Below are 15,995 nucleotides of genomic sequence, written 5' to 3'. Positions count from 1 at the left end.
ATTGTAATAGTTAGGGTGCTTCGAATTAGTTTTATCGTGTTAGCTCGTGATCTTTGTAGCTTGTTTTTGCTATTTTTTGATAAATTTAATATTCTATTGGCCAAACACTGTTTATTGCTTTTGTATCGGGAGCAAAAAGGAGGGAATTACTGTCCTCTTATATTGTTACAGGCCTTTTATTGTTCATCATTTTGTTATACTTTTAATAGGTGAATAATCTTGCTTCTGGACTCATTGCCATGGGTTTGAAGACAGGTGATCGGGTGGGAATATGGGGTCCTAACATGCGAGAATGGGTCATCACCCAGTTTGCCACTGCAAAAGCTGGATTAATACTTGTGAGTACTTGTCAACAATAATCATTATTATAACCAGGGAAGACTTTGTATATACCTATTGTAGTTTTCGATCAAAAACCTGAGGCGTGGATTATCGAACTCACATGTTTATAAGCGAAGCCATGCCACTCAACAAGTACACGCTTGAATGCAAAATCATCGCCCAGTTTCTGACGTGGTAGCCTGGGTACTACCAACACGACAACTGCAGGATGGAACTGGAATGAAAACAATATAATGACAATACCTGCTTTATTTAGCCAGGAATTGTTCACAATTAAATATTTGATTCACAACATTTGCTCTGGCTGTGCCCTATGCAATACTGAGTGTGGAAAAGATTGATGATGATGGTGATGATGATGAACGTGCTCTGACCTGCCTCAAATCTGGTAAGATCTCACTGAGTTATGGAACAAAAATGGACTAAAGAAGAAAACAGTTTATTTTGATACATCAAAATGTTTCAATATTATTGTTAGGGGGGCAAATAAATATTCAGACTCGGAAAGTGATGGTGGTCTGGTCCAAAAAATATATGAAGCTGGACTCTCACTCCTCCCTCATGTGTTGACTTGTGTCACTTGTCAATAAAACAAGTGACCAGACCATCACTTGGTACAACAAGGGTGCCTTGAAATGAGCCTTTTCGTGCTGGCTGTCCAATCTCTAGGAGCAATCTCTAGGAGTTAAACTTTGAAACCGTTGATATCTGACGATAACTGTTTACTTGTTTGTTCTTTAATTGTTTGAATAATCAGGATCCAAAAATGAATGATCTGTTTCCAAAAATAGCCCATCCCATTTTTTGCTATTTTGTTTCCCTATCTTTTCAGCTATTCCCCACAATAGACCGTTCTACAGTTGTAGCAAAGTTACCTGACCTAAGAATGGAAGCGAGGCTTCCAGTGACCCTGTTTTGATACAAACCTTTCTGCCTTTCTAATGGGAAATATTTGACTGATAATATTAGAATTACAACAAAACAATTTACATGATAAAAGCAGTGAGGTCTGTATCAATACAAGGTTACCAACAGCCTTACAGTCATTTATAGGCTAGGTCCCTGAGCAAACAACTGTAAGATGGCCTGTTGAGTCTGATCCCCTTTTAGAAAATATGTATTATTCTGTCATTAACATCTACCGTTAATAAAATTATTTTTTTGTATTTTCATCTCAGGTCAACATAAACCCAGCTTATCAAATTCCAGAAATGGAGTATGCACTTAAGAAGGTGAGCACCTCAGGGTTTTTTCAAAGTCTTCTTCAGGCCTGTCTTTAGTTTCATGTGCAGCAACACTTTGGTGCTTATTTGAGTACAGTATTCAAAACCAGAACTAAAACTGCTAACAACATCATTCAGGCAGGCCATGGAAACTGAAGATGTTAAAGACACGGCAATGAACATGTACAAGTACATGTACAAGTACAAGTACAAGGAAAGGTTACGTCCTTGTGTCGGCCCATTTCCATTCCATTTCCATTCCATTTCCCATTACCATTATTAAGGCTAAAGCTCACATGGTTCATATGGGGGTACAAAACTATCACTTCACATTACACTCTAATCAGTTAAGTCTGTTGAAATATAAGTGCTACATGGCCAACGTTTGTAAAAACGTAACCCTTCCTTGTACTTGTACATGTTCATTGCCATGACTTTAACATCTTCAGTTCCCATGGCCTGCTCCCGTCTGACCTTGTAGCTCAGTCGGTAGAGCAGCGGTGATCTAACCCGAAGGTCATGGGTTCAATTCCACCCTGGTCAGAGTTTTTCTCTGTCCTTGTGTGGGCCCATTTCCATTAGTAAAGCTAACGCTCACATGGTTCATATGTGGTACAAAACTAGCACTTCACATTACACTCTAATCAGTTAAGTCCATCAGACATATGCATGATGTGGTCCCTTCCAGCACAATCTGGTTCTTAAATATTCCCAACTGGTCTTACTTTAAGTTTGTATCAATATTGAAGCAATATTGAAAAATGAAATGACTACTCCTCTTACTAGGTTGGCTGCAAAGCACTCATTATGGCAGATCAATTCAAGACTCAAGATTACTACAACATGTTAACTCATGTTGCAAATGAGCTGCCACGTTCAAAACCAGGCGACTTGTATTGTGAAAGGTAAATTTGAAATTCCCAGCTCTTTTGTTCTTAGATTCAGAGAAAACAAAAAATGAAGCAAATGGGATTCTTGTTTTTCCTGATATTTTTCTTAAGATGACTGGTAACCTTGAAAGAATAACATTTCACTAGCCAATGCATATCTTCCCAGTCTGGTTGGCAGGGAGGTTTTTTCGTGGTAAGAGCAAATTCTTTTTAATGGATTCCATCAGTAATGCTATCAATCACAGCTCTTATTTATCATTCAGTATTATATGCATGTCTTTACTTGAAGCTCCAAAACATTGCTTAATTGTATCTTGTCATTATATAAGTATCGATAGCCTGCCAATGCAGACGTATTTCCAGCGGTCGTTTCTGAAATACGTCTGCGTTCGCAGGCTAAAGTATTGATGGCTTGACTGTTTTTTTTTTTGCCATTTAAGGCCACAACCCCGGCACCAAGAGATGCGATGTGATGCATTGGCATTTATTATTTGTGTTGTTTGATGTAGACTCAGAGGCTTTCAGTTACACTTTTCTCCCACGTTCCACTTTCTCTCACTATTCAAAACCATCTCTTTTGACAGGAATGTTTAAGTTTATTTTTTACTCTTACAGACTTCCAGATCTTAAGTTGGTAGTTGTTGCTAGTAATAGTCATGACAAAGTTTTTGAGTGAGTATGTATTGAGTAGGGTTATTCAGATATAAATAAGTGAATCAGGAAATTTGTCACGTTCAATACAAGCCAGGAACTAAAACCTTGGCTTAAAAAATCAACACCCAACCACAGGGATAGCAAGAACCAAGTGCCAGCCTGTCTTCCAGAGAGAATAGAACAACCAAACATTTTAAAAAATACATTTGAGTTTGAGAGGACATAGAAGTACACATTTAATAATCTGTCAGTTAAGGAGAGATTTTGTGGTTGGAGAGACAAATGTCCCTCATATCCACACCAAAGCTTGGCTATACTTTCTGTGAACTGTGAACTGTGAAGGTGAACAGGTGAACAGGTGAACAGTCAGTATCAGTATATGTAAGAAATTTGACACTTTTTGTATAGGTAATGACATAATAGGAGAAGCAACGATCGCGTATCAGACAAAAATTGAGCCATAAATTGCCCCATCCAGGGCTCACATTTGATTGGCTCTCTGCCTTTGTCTGCTCCTTGACCAATCAGTCTAATGCTTGGTTTATTACTTCTTTTAGCCCTGAATGATGTCTGTTATGCTACTTTTATGCACTGTGTTACCTGAAAACTGTATTTCTCTTAGCCAATCAGAATGGAGTAATTTTTTTCATGTATATTATTAATTTTGACATTAAGATTTACGTTTTAATGTCATGAATTTGGTATTCAGAGGCACAATGTCGTTTGAGGAGTTAATGGACACAGGAGGACCGAATGAGAAACTGCAACTGCAGCATTTACAGAGAAGACTTCAGAGTGATGATCCAATCAACATACAGTTTACATCTGTAAGTCAAAGACTTTTCATGATCTTTGAGTAGCCTACACACTTAACAGACTGCTGCTCTGTTTTTCATTTTTTCGTTGAGGCCAGACAGCCGTGGAAAAAGTTTTTTTTTTTTTTCATGAAAGGCTTAACTGTAGAATAACCAGCCACTCCAAACACTTCAAAAAATTCCGGCTACTCTCTGGCATGGATCAGTGACTATCATCGTCATGGGATGATCGTGACAAGTTCAAAAAAATGGCAGAAAGCTTTGGGACATACCTCGATCTTAAAGCTTCAAAAATGGTGAGGCATCCCATAGCGTTGATCGTCACTGATGCATGCAAGAGATACAAGTACAATGGAAACTTACGTAGCCGCTTAGCTACGATGCCAAGTAGCCGCGTAGTCACAGTGTACGCATTTGCACGTTAACAGTGTACGCGCTTAGTCACCCACTCATTTAGCCACTTAGTAGCCTCGTAGCCAGGACCGAGGAAGCGTTGCTTCGAGTGGCTAGGTATTCTGCAATAACTCCTTTACAATTTCGCTTCTTTTTCCAACCTTGTGCCTTAGAATCTGACCAGAGCCGCGCTTGGCCTTCCAAAGTTGATTTTACGCTTGGCGAGAGCTAGTACAAAGTTGAGCTCCTACGTCAATTCAGGCACGGATTGACTTTTGTCTTTATCAACAAGCCAAACTTTAAATCACCTGACTGACTTGCTCATTTTCTAAGCGTTCTGTTGCCTCCCCTTCCTGTTTAGTTTACCTTGAAATATGAAATGTTTTCTCAAACGAAAGCACTTGGTCCTGATGTCAATAGACCTTTTCGGCTTGTACATTTTGTTTTCCCAATACAGATCATGTGATAATACTCAGGAGGTTTGGTCTTTTGTTTTGTTCATTAAAATGAGGGCATGCAAGCATGAATATGCCTGCATGCACTCTTTTTAATGAACAAAACAAAGGACCAAGCCTCCTGAGTATTATCACATGATCTGTATTGGGAAAATAAAATGTACAAGCCGAAAAGGTCTATTGGTTAATCATTGAAGGCGGTGATCCGATTGGAAGTTTGACTTCCAGGGAATAGTTTGCTGCGTGATGCCAAAAAGTGTTTGCATAGCTGTACACGTCAGTTTACTGTTGACATCGAAAACCACTCATATACACTTAAATCCCTGAGAAGGATGTCTTTTTTTATATATTAACAGGGAACAACTGGTAATCCAAAGGGCGCGACACTATCTCACCATTCAATTCTCAACAATTCTTATTTCGTTGGAGAAATTTTGAACTACGAACACCAGGTAATTTTTTAATATTGATTTCCTCCGGCCCAAACAAACTCAGTCAATGAGGATTTAGCTTCAGCATATGACTACCACAGCGCTTCAGTTTCCAGCCCCGCGCGATTAATGAGTGCAGCGCTCATACGAGAACACCCTCAGTACTTTTAGTAAGCGCTCGCGGGGCCGCACTAGTCAAATGATAAGACTGACACTAAGAAGCATTTACGTACTGTGATTGGCCAAAATGAAAATAACCAGGAACGTGATTTCTTACGGCGCGGTGGCCTCGATCATGGTTAGTGCGCTCGACTCCGGATCGAGTGGTCCTGGTTCGGGTCCTGGCCGGGGACATTGTGTTGTGTTCTTGGGCAAGACACTTTACTCTCCACGGTGCCTCTCTTCACCCAGGTGTATAAATGGGTACCGGCGAATCTAATGCTGGGTGTAACCCTGCGATGGAAAGAAGAAGAAGGATTGATTTCTTCACCTCGCATGAACTCAGGTTACGGAACCAACCCTTGTAGTTTAAGTTGAAGAGAAGGTACGTGCTACACAAAGCACCAAAACGTGATAAATGAGCAAAATATCCTAAGCAAAGAGAGCCAGATTACTGACTGATTTCAAGTTAGGAATGAAACATACGAAGGACTGGTAGGAATAGCTGATAATCAATTCAATGCGGTTTGTACCTGTAGGGAATACGTTTTTTTGTTCATTTTATACGCAGTATTCCAGAATATGTATTCCTGTTCCACTGTATCATTGTTTTGGAATGGTGCTTGGAAGGTAAGCTGTAGGCCGAAGGCAAAGAAGACTTAGGTTTAGACCCATTTTGCGTGTCGTGGTGTTGGCTATAGTAAAAATGGAAAATTGAAGAAACAAAGAAACTTACGTAAATTCCTTTCAAAAGACAGTAAGGAAACCGAAAGAGCTTTTCGCTGGCTTTACCCCGCACACCTATCTTTGATTTTTCTTTGCTTGAACTTTTTCTAATCAGTTTTACACCATTTACGCCATAACTCTTCTCAACTTGTTCATTAGCTAAAACTTGAATACCTAACTACTTTCCTTTGCGTTTCATTTCAGCTTAATGAGTGTGACATATGGTACGACTTCAGTTTATCCATCTCGTGCGTTTGATCCAGGAGCCACCATAACAGCTATTCAACAGGAAAAGTAAGTCCAAAAATTCACAATTCAATGAAGAACAATTCTTATTACTAACTGAAGTGTTTTACGCGGTTTTCTTTGTTCAAGGCTGTACTTTTCTCTTTAACATGTGTCAAGACTCTTGACACATGTTAAAGAGAAAAGTACATATGATACATATGGGAAATATGACCTAGACGCATTGTTCGTCTGAGACAAATATTGCGTCCGTTGTATTCGTTTAAACGGCGCGCAAAACAGACTTTTGTATCTATCAGGGACTTTTAGGGAAAAAATGATATGAAGATTTCATCGTAGTCTGAAATTTGTCGATTCCGTTTGTTTTTTAGATGTACGGCTCTGTATGGTACTCCGACAATGTTCATCGATATCCTCAACCACCCTGCTCTCAACGAGTTCGACATCACCAGTCTTTATACGGGTAAGTGTGAAAAATCGTTTGCCGACCTTCACATTTTCCCGCTCCATTTTTTTCTGCAAGAACAGAAACTTTATTACAGCAGTTTTCAAATGACTGTCCAAAATAATTACGCGATTGCAATTGTTCCGCTTAGTGATTGGTTTAAAAATCTCTCGCCAGTTTAGAGCGGTTTTCAAATTAGTGTCGTAAAACCAAAACCAAAGTAATTACTTTGGCCAATCAAAAAGGACGGATACAATTCGGTAAACCAATCAAAACTCGAAGTAATTACACGTAGCCGACACAAAGCGCGGGAAAATGTGAACACGCGAGCCAAGAATGGTTTTGGTTTCACTTCTGATTGGTTGAAAAAGTGGCGCGAGAACTTTGAACCAATCACTGAGTGAAGTAATCATAAAGCAAAGCAATTCGCTAATTACTTTCGACACTCAATTGAAAACCGCTATATCAACCAATGAAAAGGAAAGCCAAAACCAAACACGACTTGCACGCGCGATTTTTCCCGCGCTTTCAGCAAGTTACATGGAGTTGCTACGAATTTGGATTGGTTTATTGTGCTGTTTGTACCTGCTGTGATTAGTCTCAGTAATTACTTTGGTATAGCTGCTCTTTGGTATTTGTTTTACGACACTCAATTGAGAACCGCTCTAGCAACAGCAAACGCGCAAGTAGCTATCCAGCAAATCGAGCCCGGGCGGTTCTAACGAAAAAGGAAAAAAAAAGATACAAAAGTGTAAATCCTAAACTCCTACATACACACTCCAATGTAAGTCAAACAAATACCTACCTCGACATTGTAAAATGGGAAACGAAGCAGTGGTGATATGTTTGTTATGACTGAGCTTCAGAATGCGTTGTTCAATTTTGGCAAACTTTCATGGAATCATAGTTCATATAGATAATCTAGAAATTTCAAGGGCGAGAACAGTGACATCGCGCTTTTAGTAACTTGGCTGTGACCATGCGCATGGCTGTCTTTTAGAAAAAGGGTGTGGTTTGCGCGTGGTCAGGTCCAAAACAGTGAACAAAGACATAAAACAAAGAAACTTGTTGAATTTCATGACCATCTCCATATACTGATCTCCAATTTCAAGGATTTTAAGATGATGTTTCTTTAATTCAAATTAGAATTGAGGTTTCTTTAATGCATTTAGAGGTCTTCACAAATCTGACATGCTTCTGTGAACCCCCGAAACTTTTCGTGCGCTGGTATTTCGTGATTCATGATTTCCTTTGTCTTTTCAAAAGGGAAATGTTTTCTTTTCCTCACCTTGAAAGATATATTTAAAACCAGCAGAGCTTTAAATCGGGACAGCCGACGCCAACCAGCTGGGAGGGAGGTTGTGAGTTCAACTCCGGTCGGACTAATACTCAGGATCTTTAAATAACTGAAGAGAAAGGGCTGCCTTTGTAATTACATCCGCAAAATGGTTAGACGTTCAAGTCTTCTCAGATAAGGACGATAAGCCGGAGGTCCCGTCAGTCACAATCGTTCTGCACAAACTCTGTGGGACGTTAAAGATCCCACACACTAGTAGGGCACGGAATTCCCTGTGTTGTGGTCTGACTTTTGCTTCAGCAATGTGGTCGGCTCGTCGTTATCTTCTGAATGGATTACTACTGATCTATGAGACCACATAACAGCAACAGAGAGAGTCAGGACGTTTTATTGGGTATCAATCGTGCATTCTACCTCTGCGACCCGGGTTGAACTCTTGGCCCCGACGTCGTATGCGGGCTGAGTTTCAGTCGATCTCAATCTGACTGCGTGGGATTTCTCTGGGTATTCCGGTTTGCCTGTCTCGTCAAAATCGACTCCCAGTCAATTAAATCCTTCTGGGGGCGGATACCCTCGATAGGGATAACCTCTGGTATCCTTCCCTTTCAACTGAACTGAATGATTGAAGTTGCTATTACCTAGTCAAGTTGAAGGAGTAAGTCCAAGTATTGAAATTGGAAACTGCCAGAAACGGATGTGGAAATATGTTGTATTCTTTACAACAGGGGTCATGGCTGGCTCGCCCTGTCCAATAGAAGTTATGAAGCAGATCATCACCAAACTACACATGCCTCAAGTAACGGTAGGTTCATTATTAGGGAGCTTAAGCAACGACAGCGGCGACGGCAACGAGAAGGTCACAAATTTGCATATTTAGTGGGCAAAAACAATAGCTTTGCACGCCCTGCACGTGCATTTTTCACTTTTGTCCATTTCTTTACCTTTCATTTCTTTGCGTCGTCTGCAAGAACAACAACGTGAAATAGCCAAATTTGAGGTTTTGTGACGAACGTCAGCACTTGAGGATAAATTTTCATTTTCTCCCCTAAATTAAGGGCCGTTCCGATCAGTGTCACATTTGAGGAACTACCACACCCTTGTCATATTAAATTGGTTGAAATAGTACTAGTCACGAAGTGATTAAAACAGCGTGAATTTATATTTTTATTTTTATTTTGAGAGACATTCCTATTGATGTCCACTGTGACGCGAGTTGTCAAGAACATGCACGTTGTTAGATGCATGCATGCTTAATTTTTGATTTTTGTCAAGATTGTTTCTTGAAACTTAACTTGTTGTGTAATCACTCTGCAGTGAAACGACAACAAAATAATTTTAAACTAAGTAACAGTGAGAAAACAATTCAAGTATACAGGAGGGTGGATCTCGTTTATTGATCAGATAGGAGAGCCCCAACTTTGACGATAAGATGAATGTCAGCATTGGAGTTTATTTTAAGATTGCATTATCATTACTATATATGGGCGCACTAGTCAGAGACATTTAAGTGATGCAGACGTTGAGGTGAGAACGGCAAGGGAACACTTTTTGAAGCTTAACAAATTCGATGTGCGTCTTACGAAATACATTTACATCTACAAATGGTAGATTCGCCCCGTTTTCCAGCTTTTATCTTCTTACAACTTGAATCCATTTCAGATTTGTTACGGTTTGACGGAAACAAGTCCAGTTACTACTCAGACACTTATGAATGATCCAGTAGATCTGCGAGTTTCCACTGTGGGGCGAGTGCACCCTAATACAGAGGTAAGTAATGCGTGCGTGTAAAAAGAAACCTTTTGTCTATGCTCTATGCCCTTACAAAAAAATGTAACGAAGTTAAATAAGTAATTAATTTGTCCCAATGGCAAAAAAGAAACTGTTTATCAGCGTTCGTATTTGGCTTTTGCCGTTTCTCTTCTTTAAGCGATGCTGGCATGGGAGCTCATTTTCAGGTGTCAATTGCGAGATTACTTCTACATTTCGTTCATAACCCCACACATCAGGGCCCGGTTGTTCGAAAGCCGACTAACTTTAATCCAGGATTAGCGTAAACTTTTGTCTCATGTTTTCAACTTTGTGGTGAAAGTTTCTTTTGCTTACTTTTGTTTTCAAGATTGACTTCCTCTAATGTAAAGTTTTGCCGAATATCAGCGTTGAACAGCATTTGGGAGTAGAGAAATAAACTCCTTGGTTAATTTTTAATCTGGGATTAGCGTTAATCGGCTTTTGAACAACCGGGCCCAGGGCCCGGTTCCTTGAAAGCCGATTAACTTAATCCAGGATTAGCGTAAACTTTTGTTTCACGTTTTCAACTTTTTGGTGATAGTTTCTTTTGCTTATTTTTGTTTTTCAAGATTGACGTCTTCTCATGTAAAGTTCTGCCGAAAATCTGCGTTGAACAGCATTTGGGAGTAGAGAAATAAACTGCTTGGTTAATTTTTAATCTTAGATTAGCGTTAATCGGCTTTTGAGGAACTGGGCCCAGGTGTATATATTCATTGATGCATATTTATCTTGATGTTTTTAGGCAAAAATTATCAACAGTGACGGCCATGTTCTACCCATCAACACCTCCGGGGAGATTTGCTTTCGAGGTTACAATGTGATGCTGGGATACTGGGAAGATAAAGAGAAAACTGACGCCAGCATTGATGCTAGCGGTTGGTTCTACAGCGGGTACGTCCTTCATGATTGGTATCTTCAAAGATAACAAAGTTGGCCGAGTTTGAACTTAGTCTTTTTTGTCTTGAAGGGATTTGGCAACTATGGACGAAAATGGATACATAAAAATTATAGGCCGTATAAAGGTGAAATCCTCATTTAAGCCGAGTACCTTGTTTTCTTGCAACTTGCGCCGTCTGATAAACTTGATCCGAGTTATTTGTTTTCTTTCTTCAAGGATTTGATAATTCGTGGAGGAGAGAACATCTATCCAACGGAAATTGAGCAGTTTTTGTACAAGCACCCAAAAATACAGGATGTACAGGTATCATTACACGTGCAAGTATTGATTGACGTTCTTTTGATAAAGCGATAACATAACCCTCTGTTTGAGAGCGAGTTTAATGCGTATTTTCGAGTATTCGTTGTGATTGTAAATAGTTCGTTTTGTGAACCCAGAATCTCGTTTTGCCTCCCAACCCAGCTGTAAGCAAGTACGTCTCTCTTTTGTGCAAAGACAGCAGTGTATAAATACTTTCAGTTACCATAGCGATGCCTTGTTTCGTTACGTTGCGCGCGCAGGAAGGTGATTTTAAAGATGCGCGAGCAAATGACCACAGCGACAAACCGTTGGCTTCCGGACAGGGCAAGCCTGTTCTCTCCCTCACTACTTGTAGGTATGTTGTTTGGTTAAAAGGCAAATACAAAGAAGCACGATTCAAATTTCTGTCGACTTCACGTTAATATTGACGACCATCGTGATGCTTTATTCTTGCATGCTAGCCATGCTCAGTCTTGTTTGAAGAGTTGTGCATACGCATTAGACACCGATTGCAACTATGTAGTCATACTCGCCTCTGGTCACCTGACACCATATATCACACCATAGATCGTTTTTGGAACTAATTACCTGATTGCCTAATATTCCCTCAAGAAGATCTCGCCTGTTATAAGTGACGTAGTTATTATGTCAATTAAATCTACCCAAAGACAATTCTTGTCAGCTTCCTTCTGTTCAATATAAGTGTAAATATGTTAATATCATCCACCCTAATTCAGTGGATTCTTTTAGGCTTTATTTTCATTTTTTCCCATACTCATTATTATTTTTTTGTGTGTTTAAACACATTTTGCATTTACCCCATGAGCACAGAGTGGTCCTTGTGGGGGCTCATGCTTTTTTTTTTTTTTCACATTCATATTTGTGATTGAATAAACTGTAAGATGTAGGCTTAATTCTACTTCAATATACCGGTAAGTTTGACATTGGAACTTACTTTGTTTAGGTCATCGGTGTTCCTGATCCTCGCTTGGGAGAAGAAGTTTGTGCGTGGATCAAGTAAGAGTTTTTTTGCAGTTCCCTCCCTGCAATAAAAATATGGTGAAGGACAAACTCTAAAACTTTCCCCATACTTTAAAAATGTTCTGAAACCCTACTCTCGGTTAGTCCCATTCTTCAGTGTCAAATCATTGTAGGTAACCAGAATTGTCACCACTTTTGAATTGACATTTTTTCATAGACACACCATCGAATCAAACGGCAAAAAAGCCATCTTTGGCCTCTGATTGGATAATCTGCTCGCATGAAAGAATGAGAACTCACTGTCTTCTGAAATCCCATAATGCATCTTGTTTACCCCCCAAAATTTTGCATAATCGATGTTTGCAAATTCTCCTGGGACATGAAGATCTTCCAAGAGAAATCGAAAGCAATGCCTGTGCAAATTTTTGGGGGGTAAACAAGGTGTATTATGGGATTTTAGAAAGAGAGAATCGACGCGAAGGGAACCTTGCTGTACCTCGGCAACAAACATTGAATTGAAAGAGGGAAGCTACCCCAGGGAACCGGCAATAGGCAACGTTCACGTTGGCGTAATTTGATTACAAATACCAGAATTCAGTTTGTTTTTCTTCTTTTCTTATTTCAATTTTGTATTTGTATTTCCAGCGGGGTAAAAATAACAATAGCTCCAATTAGCATGAGACAAGCAAAACCTGAAGGATTCTGGGACTTGTAGTCAAATGGCGTCATCATGCAAATGTCCTATTGCTTTAAACTACCGTGTGTAGAATTTCTGTTTTACATTTAAGATTGCATGCCGGAGAGTCAGCCACTCCAGAGGAAATCAAAGAGTTTTGTAAAGGCCAGGTATTTTCCACTTTTTGTGAATGTGGATTTGGAATTCGAAAAGAAGATTTGAATTCTTAACTGAGTATTTATGATTTTTTTTTTTTCAGTTGGCTCACTTTAAAATTCCCCGTTATATCAAATTTGTGGATGACTTTCCTCTCACTGTCACCGGAAAAGTAAGTGGACACAGAACGTTATCAAGTCCACTTCTGTGCGGGTCGCAAGCACCAGCACAGAAGTGGACTTGTTTATTTTATATTTTAGACGTCAAAAAGAGGTATAAAGAGGAAAAAAACAATGTGCGGTACGATTTGATTGGATAAAATTTTTCTGTCTTTTTGTGAGGGTGGGCAGGAGTCGGGGAGGACGTGTAATGCCGGTCCATAAAAAGGCAGGAAAGGAAAGGAAAGGAAAGGAACTTTATTTAAGTGTCTAGTCTTCTAGCGCTGGAGCACTAATCCGGCGGCCACTGTAAACTGAAATCATCAAATTAACGCAAATCAAATCAAATGTTGGTTTTTTTTAGAAGAGGGGAAAACAGGAGTACCCTCTCGGAGCAGAGTACAGAACCAAAAAAAATGTGCTTAAATTAAGCAAGGATGACGTCGACGGTTACAAAAGAAAGTTTAGTGAACAAAAACAATGGCCTTGCACGCGATGCACGTACGTTTTAAATTTTGGTACATTTCTTAGCCGTCCTCGTCTTGACAGCAGGGAGCTTAAGCTACGACAACGGCGACGGCAACGAGAACGTCACAAATTTGCATATTTAGTGGAGAAAAAAAATAGCTTTGCGCGCCCTGCACGTGCGTTTTTCGCTTTTGTTCATTTCTTCTCTTTGCTGTCGTCAGCAAAACAACAGGGAATTTAAGATCTACGACGGCGACGGTCCACAAAAACGTCACCTCATAATATAACTTGGCTCTATCATAAGTCTTTCGCAATCATTCAGTCTCGTTCGCGTCGTACAATATGGGCGAAGTATCCTAAAAATAAATTGGTACGAACGGCTTCAGAGTTAAAAAAGAGAATGAAGGATTCTCTGTTGCATGCTTACGTTGTCCCCAAAACCTCAAATTTGGTGATTTCACGTCGTCGTTATGCAGAGGACCGCCAACATACTTGCTAAAATCTGTGCTGCACGTGCAGCACGATTATTTATGCTCTTTTAACCAACGATGTTACTGTTTTGTGGCAATGTCGTAGTCGTAGCCGTCGCCGTTTCTTAAATTCCCTAACAACGTGAAATAGCCAAATTTGAGGTATTATGAAGAACGTCAGCACTTGAGGATAAATTTTCATTTTCTCCACTAAATTAAGCGTCCTTCCGACCAGTGTCACTTTTGAGAAACTACCACACCCTTGTCGTATTAAAAAGGTTGAAATAGTCAACAAGCGATAAAAACAGCGCGAATTTATATTTTGAGATGACGGTCTCGTTGCCGTCGCCGTTGTCGTTGCTAAAGCTCCCTAACAAGTTTAAGAAACGACGACAAAATTATGTTCCTGTATCAGTTTAGCTTTAATTGACACCAAATTTTTCGAGATTTTATGACGAAAAACGTCTCTCTCTCCCAAAAAAACGCATTGGAAATTATGACATCCTCAACTTGAAATTTTTGCTCGCTAAGTCCTCTGTTTTGACTTCACATATTCTCGTGAACTGGGAACAAAACATATCAAGATACAAGTTAGATGGATCATGAGTCGAAATCTGATTCTGTTCGTTTTTACAGGTGCAAAAGTTTGTCATGCGAGAAAAAACGAAAGAGGAACTTGACCTTTAACCGAGGAAGTTAACAGCTACAAGCAAGAAAAAAACGCCTGATCGTTTCTGGATGGCTGCCGTACGGAGGAAAAAGGAATAATTGACTAGGGCAAGAATGCCGGGTGCTCACTACTATTTGAATAGACGGGAAATTCCGGTTGGGGGAACATAATGACAAGCAATTTGCAAAATACATCGACTAATAGAGCGTAAGAAAATCGTTTTTTAAACCGTGAAACAGCACGAAAGTTCTTAAAAACGTCCTCGAAACGAAGAATCAGTCAAATGGTAAAGGAATAGCCAGTGCTTCCGTTTCTGATGGAATATTAGGAGTACCTCTGTAAGTACTAGACAATTTCCAAACACTTTTTCCAGAAAACAACTATTATATATGACATTCAACCGATATTTCCAACAGTGATTTTTACGGAAATGGACCGGCCCATATTCTCCTGCATAAGCAAGAGAAGGAACGGATAATTATATGATTCCAATTCAAAGCTGGTAAACGTGGCTGTTGAGCTTGCCACCGGTTAAAGAAGCTGACTGGCTCTGACGTCTTTGCAGACTTTCCCAAAAAAAATGGCGGCAATTTCAAGGGGCATTCTAACAGTCAGTTGTTGTAGTTTGTGGCCGGGGAAAATTTTGTATCGATTTTCATCCACAAGGTATTACAGAAATGAATCCATGTCGAAAGTAAGATATTCATTTATCTGAGTGTTTTGGTTTCGAATTCTCTGGATATCAAGTAAAATATTACTCCATGAGTGTGGACTCTCAATTTAAAGTGGTATTTAGACGAAGCCTAACCTACAACGGTAGTTTTCGTTAGAGTTCGCCTTGCGACAAATGACTTGAGAATTCAGGAGAAGAATTCTCCACCAAGAAGTGTTCGTGGACAAGGTTGGGAATTTATTGAGTTGTGTCTCTTATGTCGCATATTGGACATCAAGATTTGAGCAAAACACTGACATACGAGCGTATCTCAGATCTGTTCTTAGTATTTTGTAGCATAGTCTAGCATATATAGATAATATAATAAATTGTCATGATGAAATTGATAACCATACCCGGCACAAAATAATTTTTCTACCAGTTGTAATAATTTTGCTCCATGGTTGTCGCCTTTTTAACCTGATAGTCGTATTTTGTGTACAAAGCTTTTGTTTGTATCAAGACACTTTTGCAAGTATAACAAAACCATTTTGATGCAAGTTTTAAAATTCAATCGTGCTTATTTTCTTAAAGGATGTTTACTTGTACATACTCTTAAAACACGAATAAGCATTACTTGTGAATAATTAACGAGCCACGCTTTTATTCTAATTCGGAGAAATAAAATGTATGGCAGAAGAT

General features: G+C 39.5%; 1 protein-coding gene across 1 annotated transcript in view; it reads left to right on the top strand.

Moving 5' to 3' along the window:
- Nucleotides 1-15,995, top strand: part of LOC138017018 (medium-chain acyl-CoA ligase ACSF2, mitochondrial-like) — an 18,952-nt gene extending 2,957 nt beyond the window's left edge. Inside the window, exons 3-20 of the mRNA XM_068864221.1 lie at nucleotides 210-338; nucleotides 1,521-1,574; nucleotides 2,352-2,470; nucleotides 3,071-3,127; nucleotides 3,819-3,936; nucleotides 5,129-5,224; nucleotides 5,934-5,992; nucleotides 6,293-6,382; nucleotides 6,706-6,797; nucleotides 8,802-8,878; nucleotides 9,736-9,843; nucleotides 10,607-10,755; nucleotides 10,832-10,886; nucleotides 10,979-11,065; nucleotides 12,027-12,079; nucleotides 12,832-12,889; nucleotides 12,979-13,047; nucleotides 14,608-15,995. Coding sequence (XP_068720322.1) covers nucleotides 210-338; nucleotides 1,521-1,574; nucleotides 2,352-2,470; nucleotides 3,071-3,127; nucleotides 3,819-3,936; nucleotides 5,129-5,224; nucleotides 5,934-5,992; nucleotides 6,293-6,382; nucleotides 6,706-6,797; nucleotides 8,802-8,878; nucleotides 9,736-9,843; nucleotides 10,607-10,755; nucleotides 10,832-10,886; nucleotides 10,979-11,065; nucleotides 12,027-12,079; nucleotides 12,832-12,889; nucleotides 12,979-13,047; nucleotides 14,608-14,658 — 1,521 coding nt within the window. The 3' untranslated portion in view covers nucleotides 14,659-15,995. The remainder of the gene's footprint in view (nucleotides 1-209; nucleotides 339-1,520; nucleotides 1,575-2,351; nucleotides 2,471-3,070; nucleotides 3,128-3,818; nucleotides 3,937-5,128; nucleotides 5,225-5,933; nucleotides 5,993-6,292; nucleotides 6,383-6,705; nucleotides 6,798-8,801; nucleotides 8,879-9,735; nucleotides 9,844-10,606; nucleotides 10,756-10,831; nucleotides 10,887-10,978; nucleotides 11,066-12,026; nucleotides 12,080-12,831; nucleotides 12,890-12,978; nucleotides 13,048-14,607) is intronic.

This window comes from Montipora capricornis, chromosome 9 (assembly GCF_036669925.1).
Source record: "Montipora capricornis isolate CH-2021 chromosome 9, ASM3666992v2, whole genome shotgun sequence".
Classification (NCBI taxonomy): domain Eukaryota; kingdom Metazoa; phylum Cnidaria; class Anthozoa; order Scleractinia; family Acroporidae; genus Montipora; species Montipora capricornis.
Note: the sequence above shows the minus strand (reverse complement) of the source record. Positions and strands in the feature narration are given on the sequence as shown.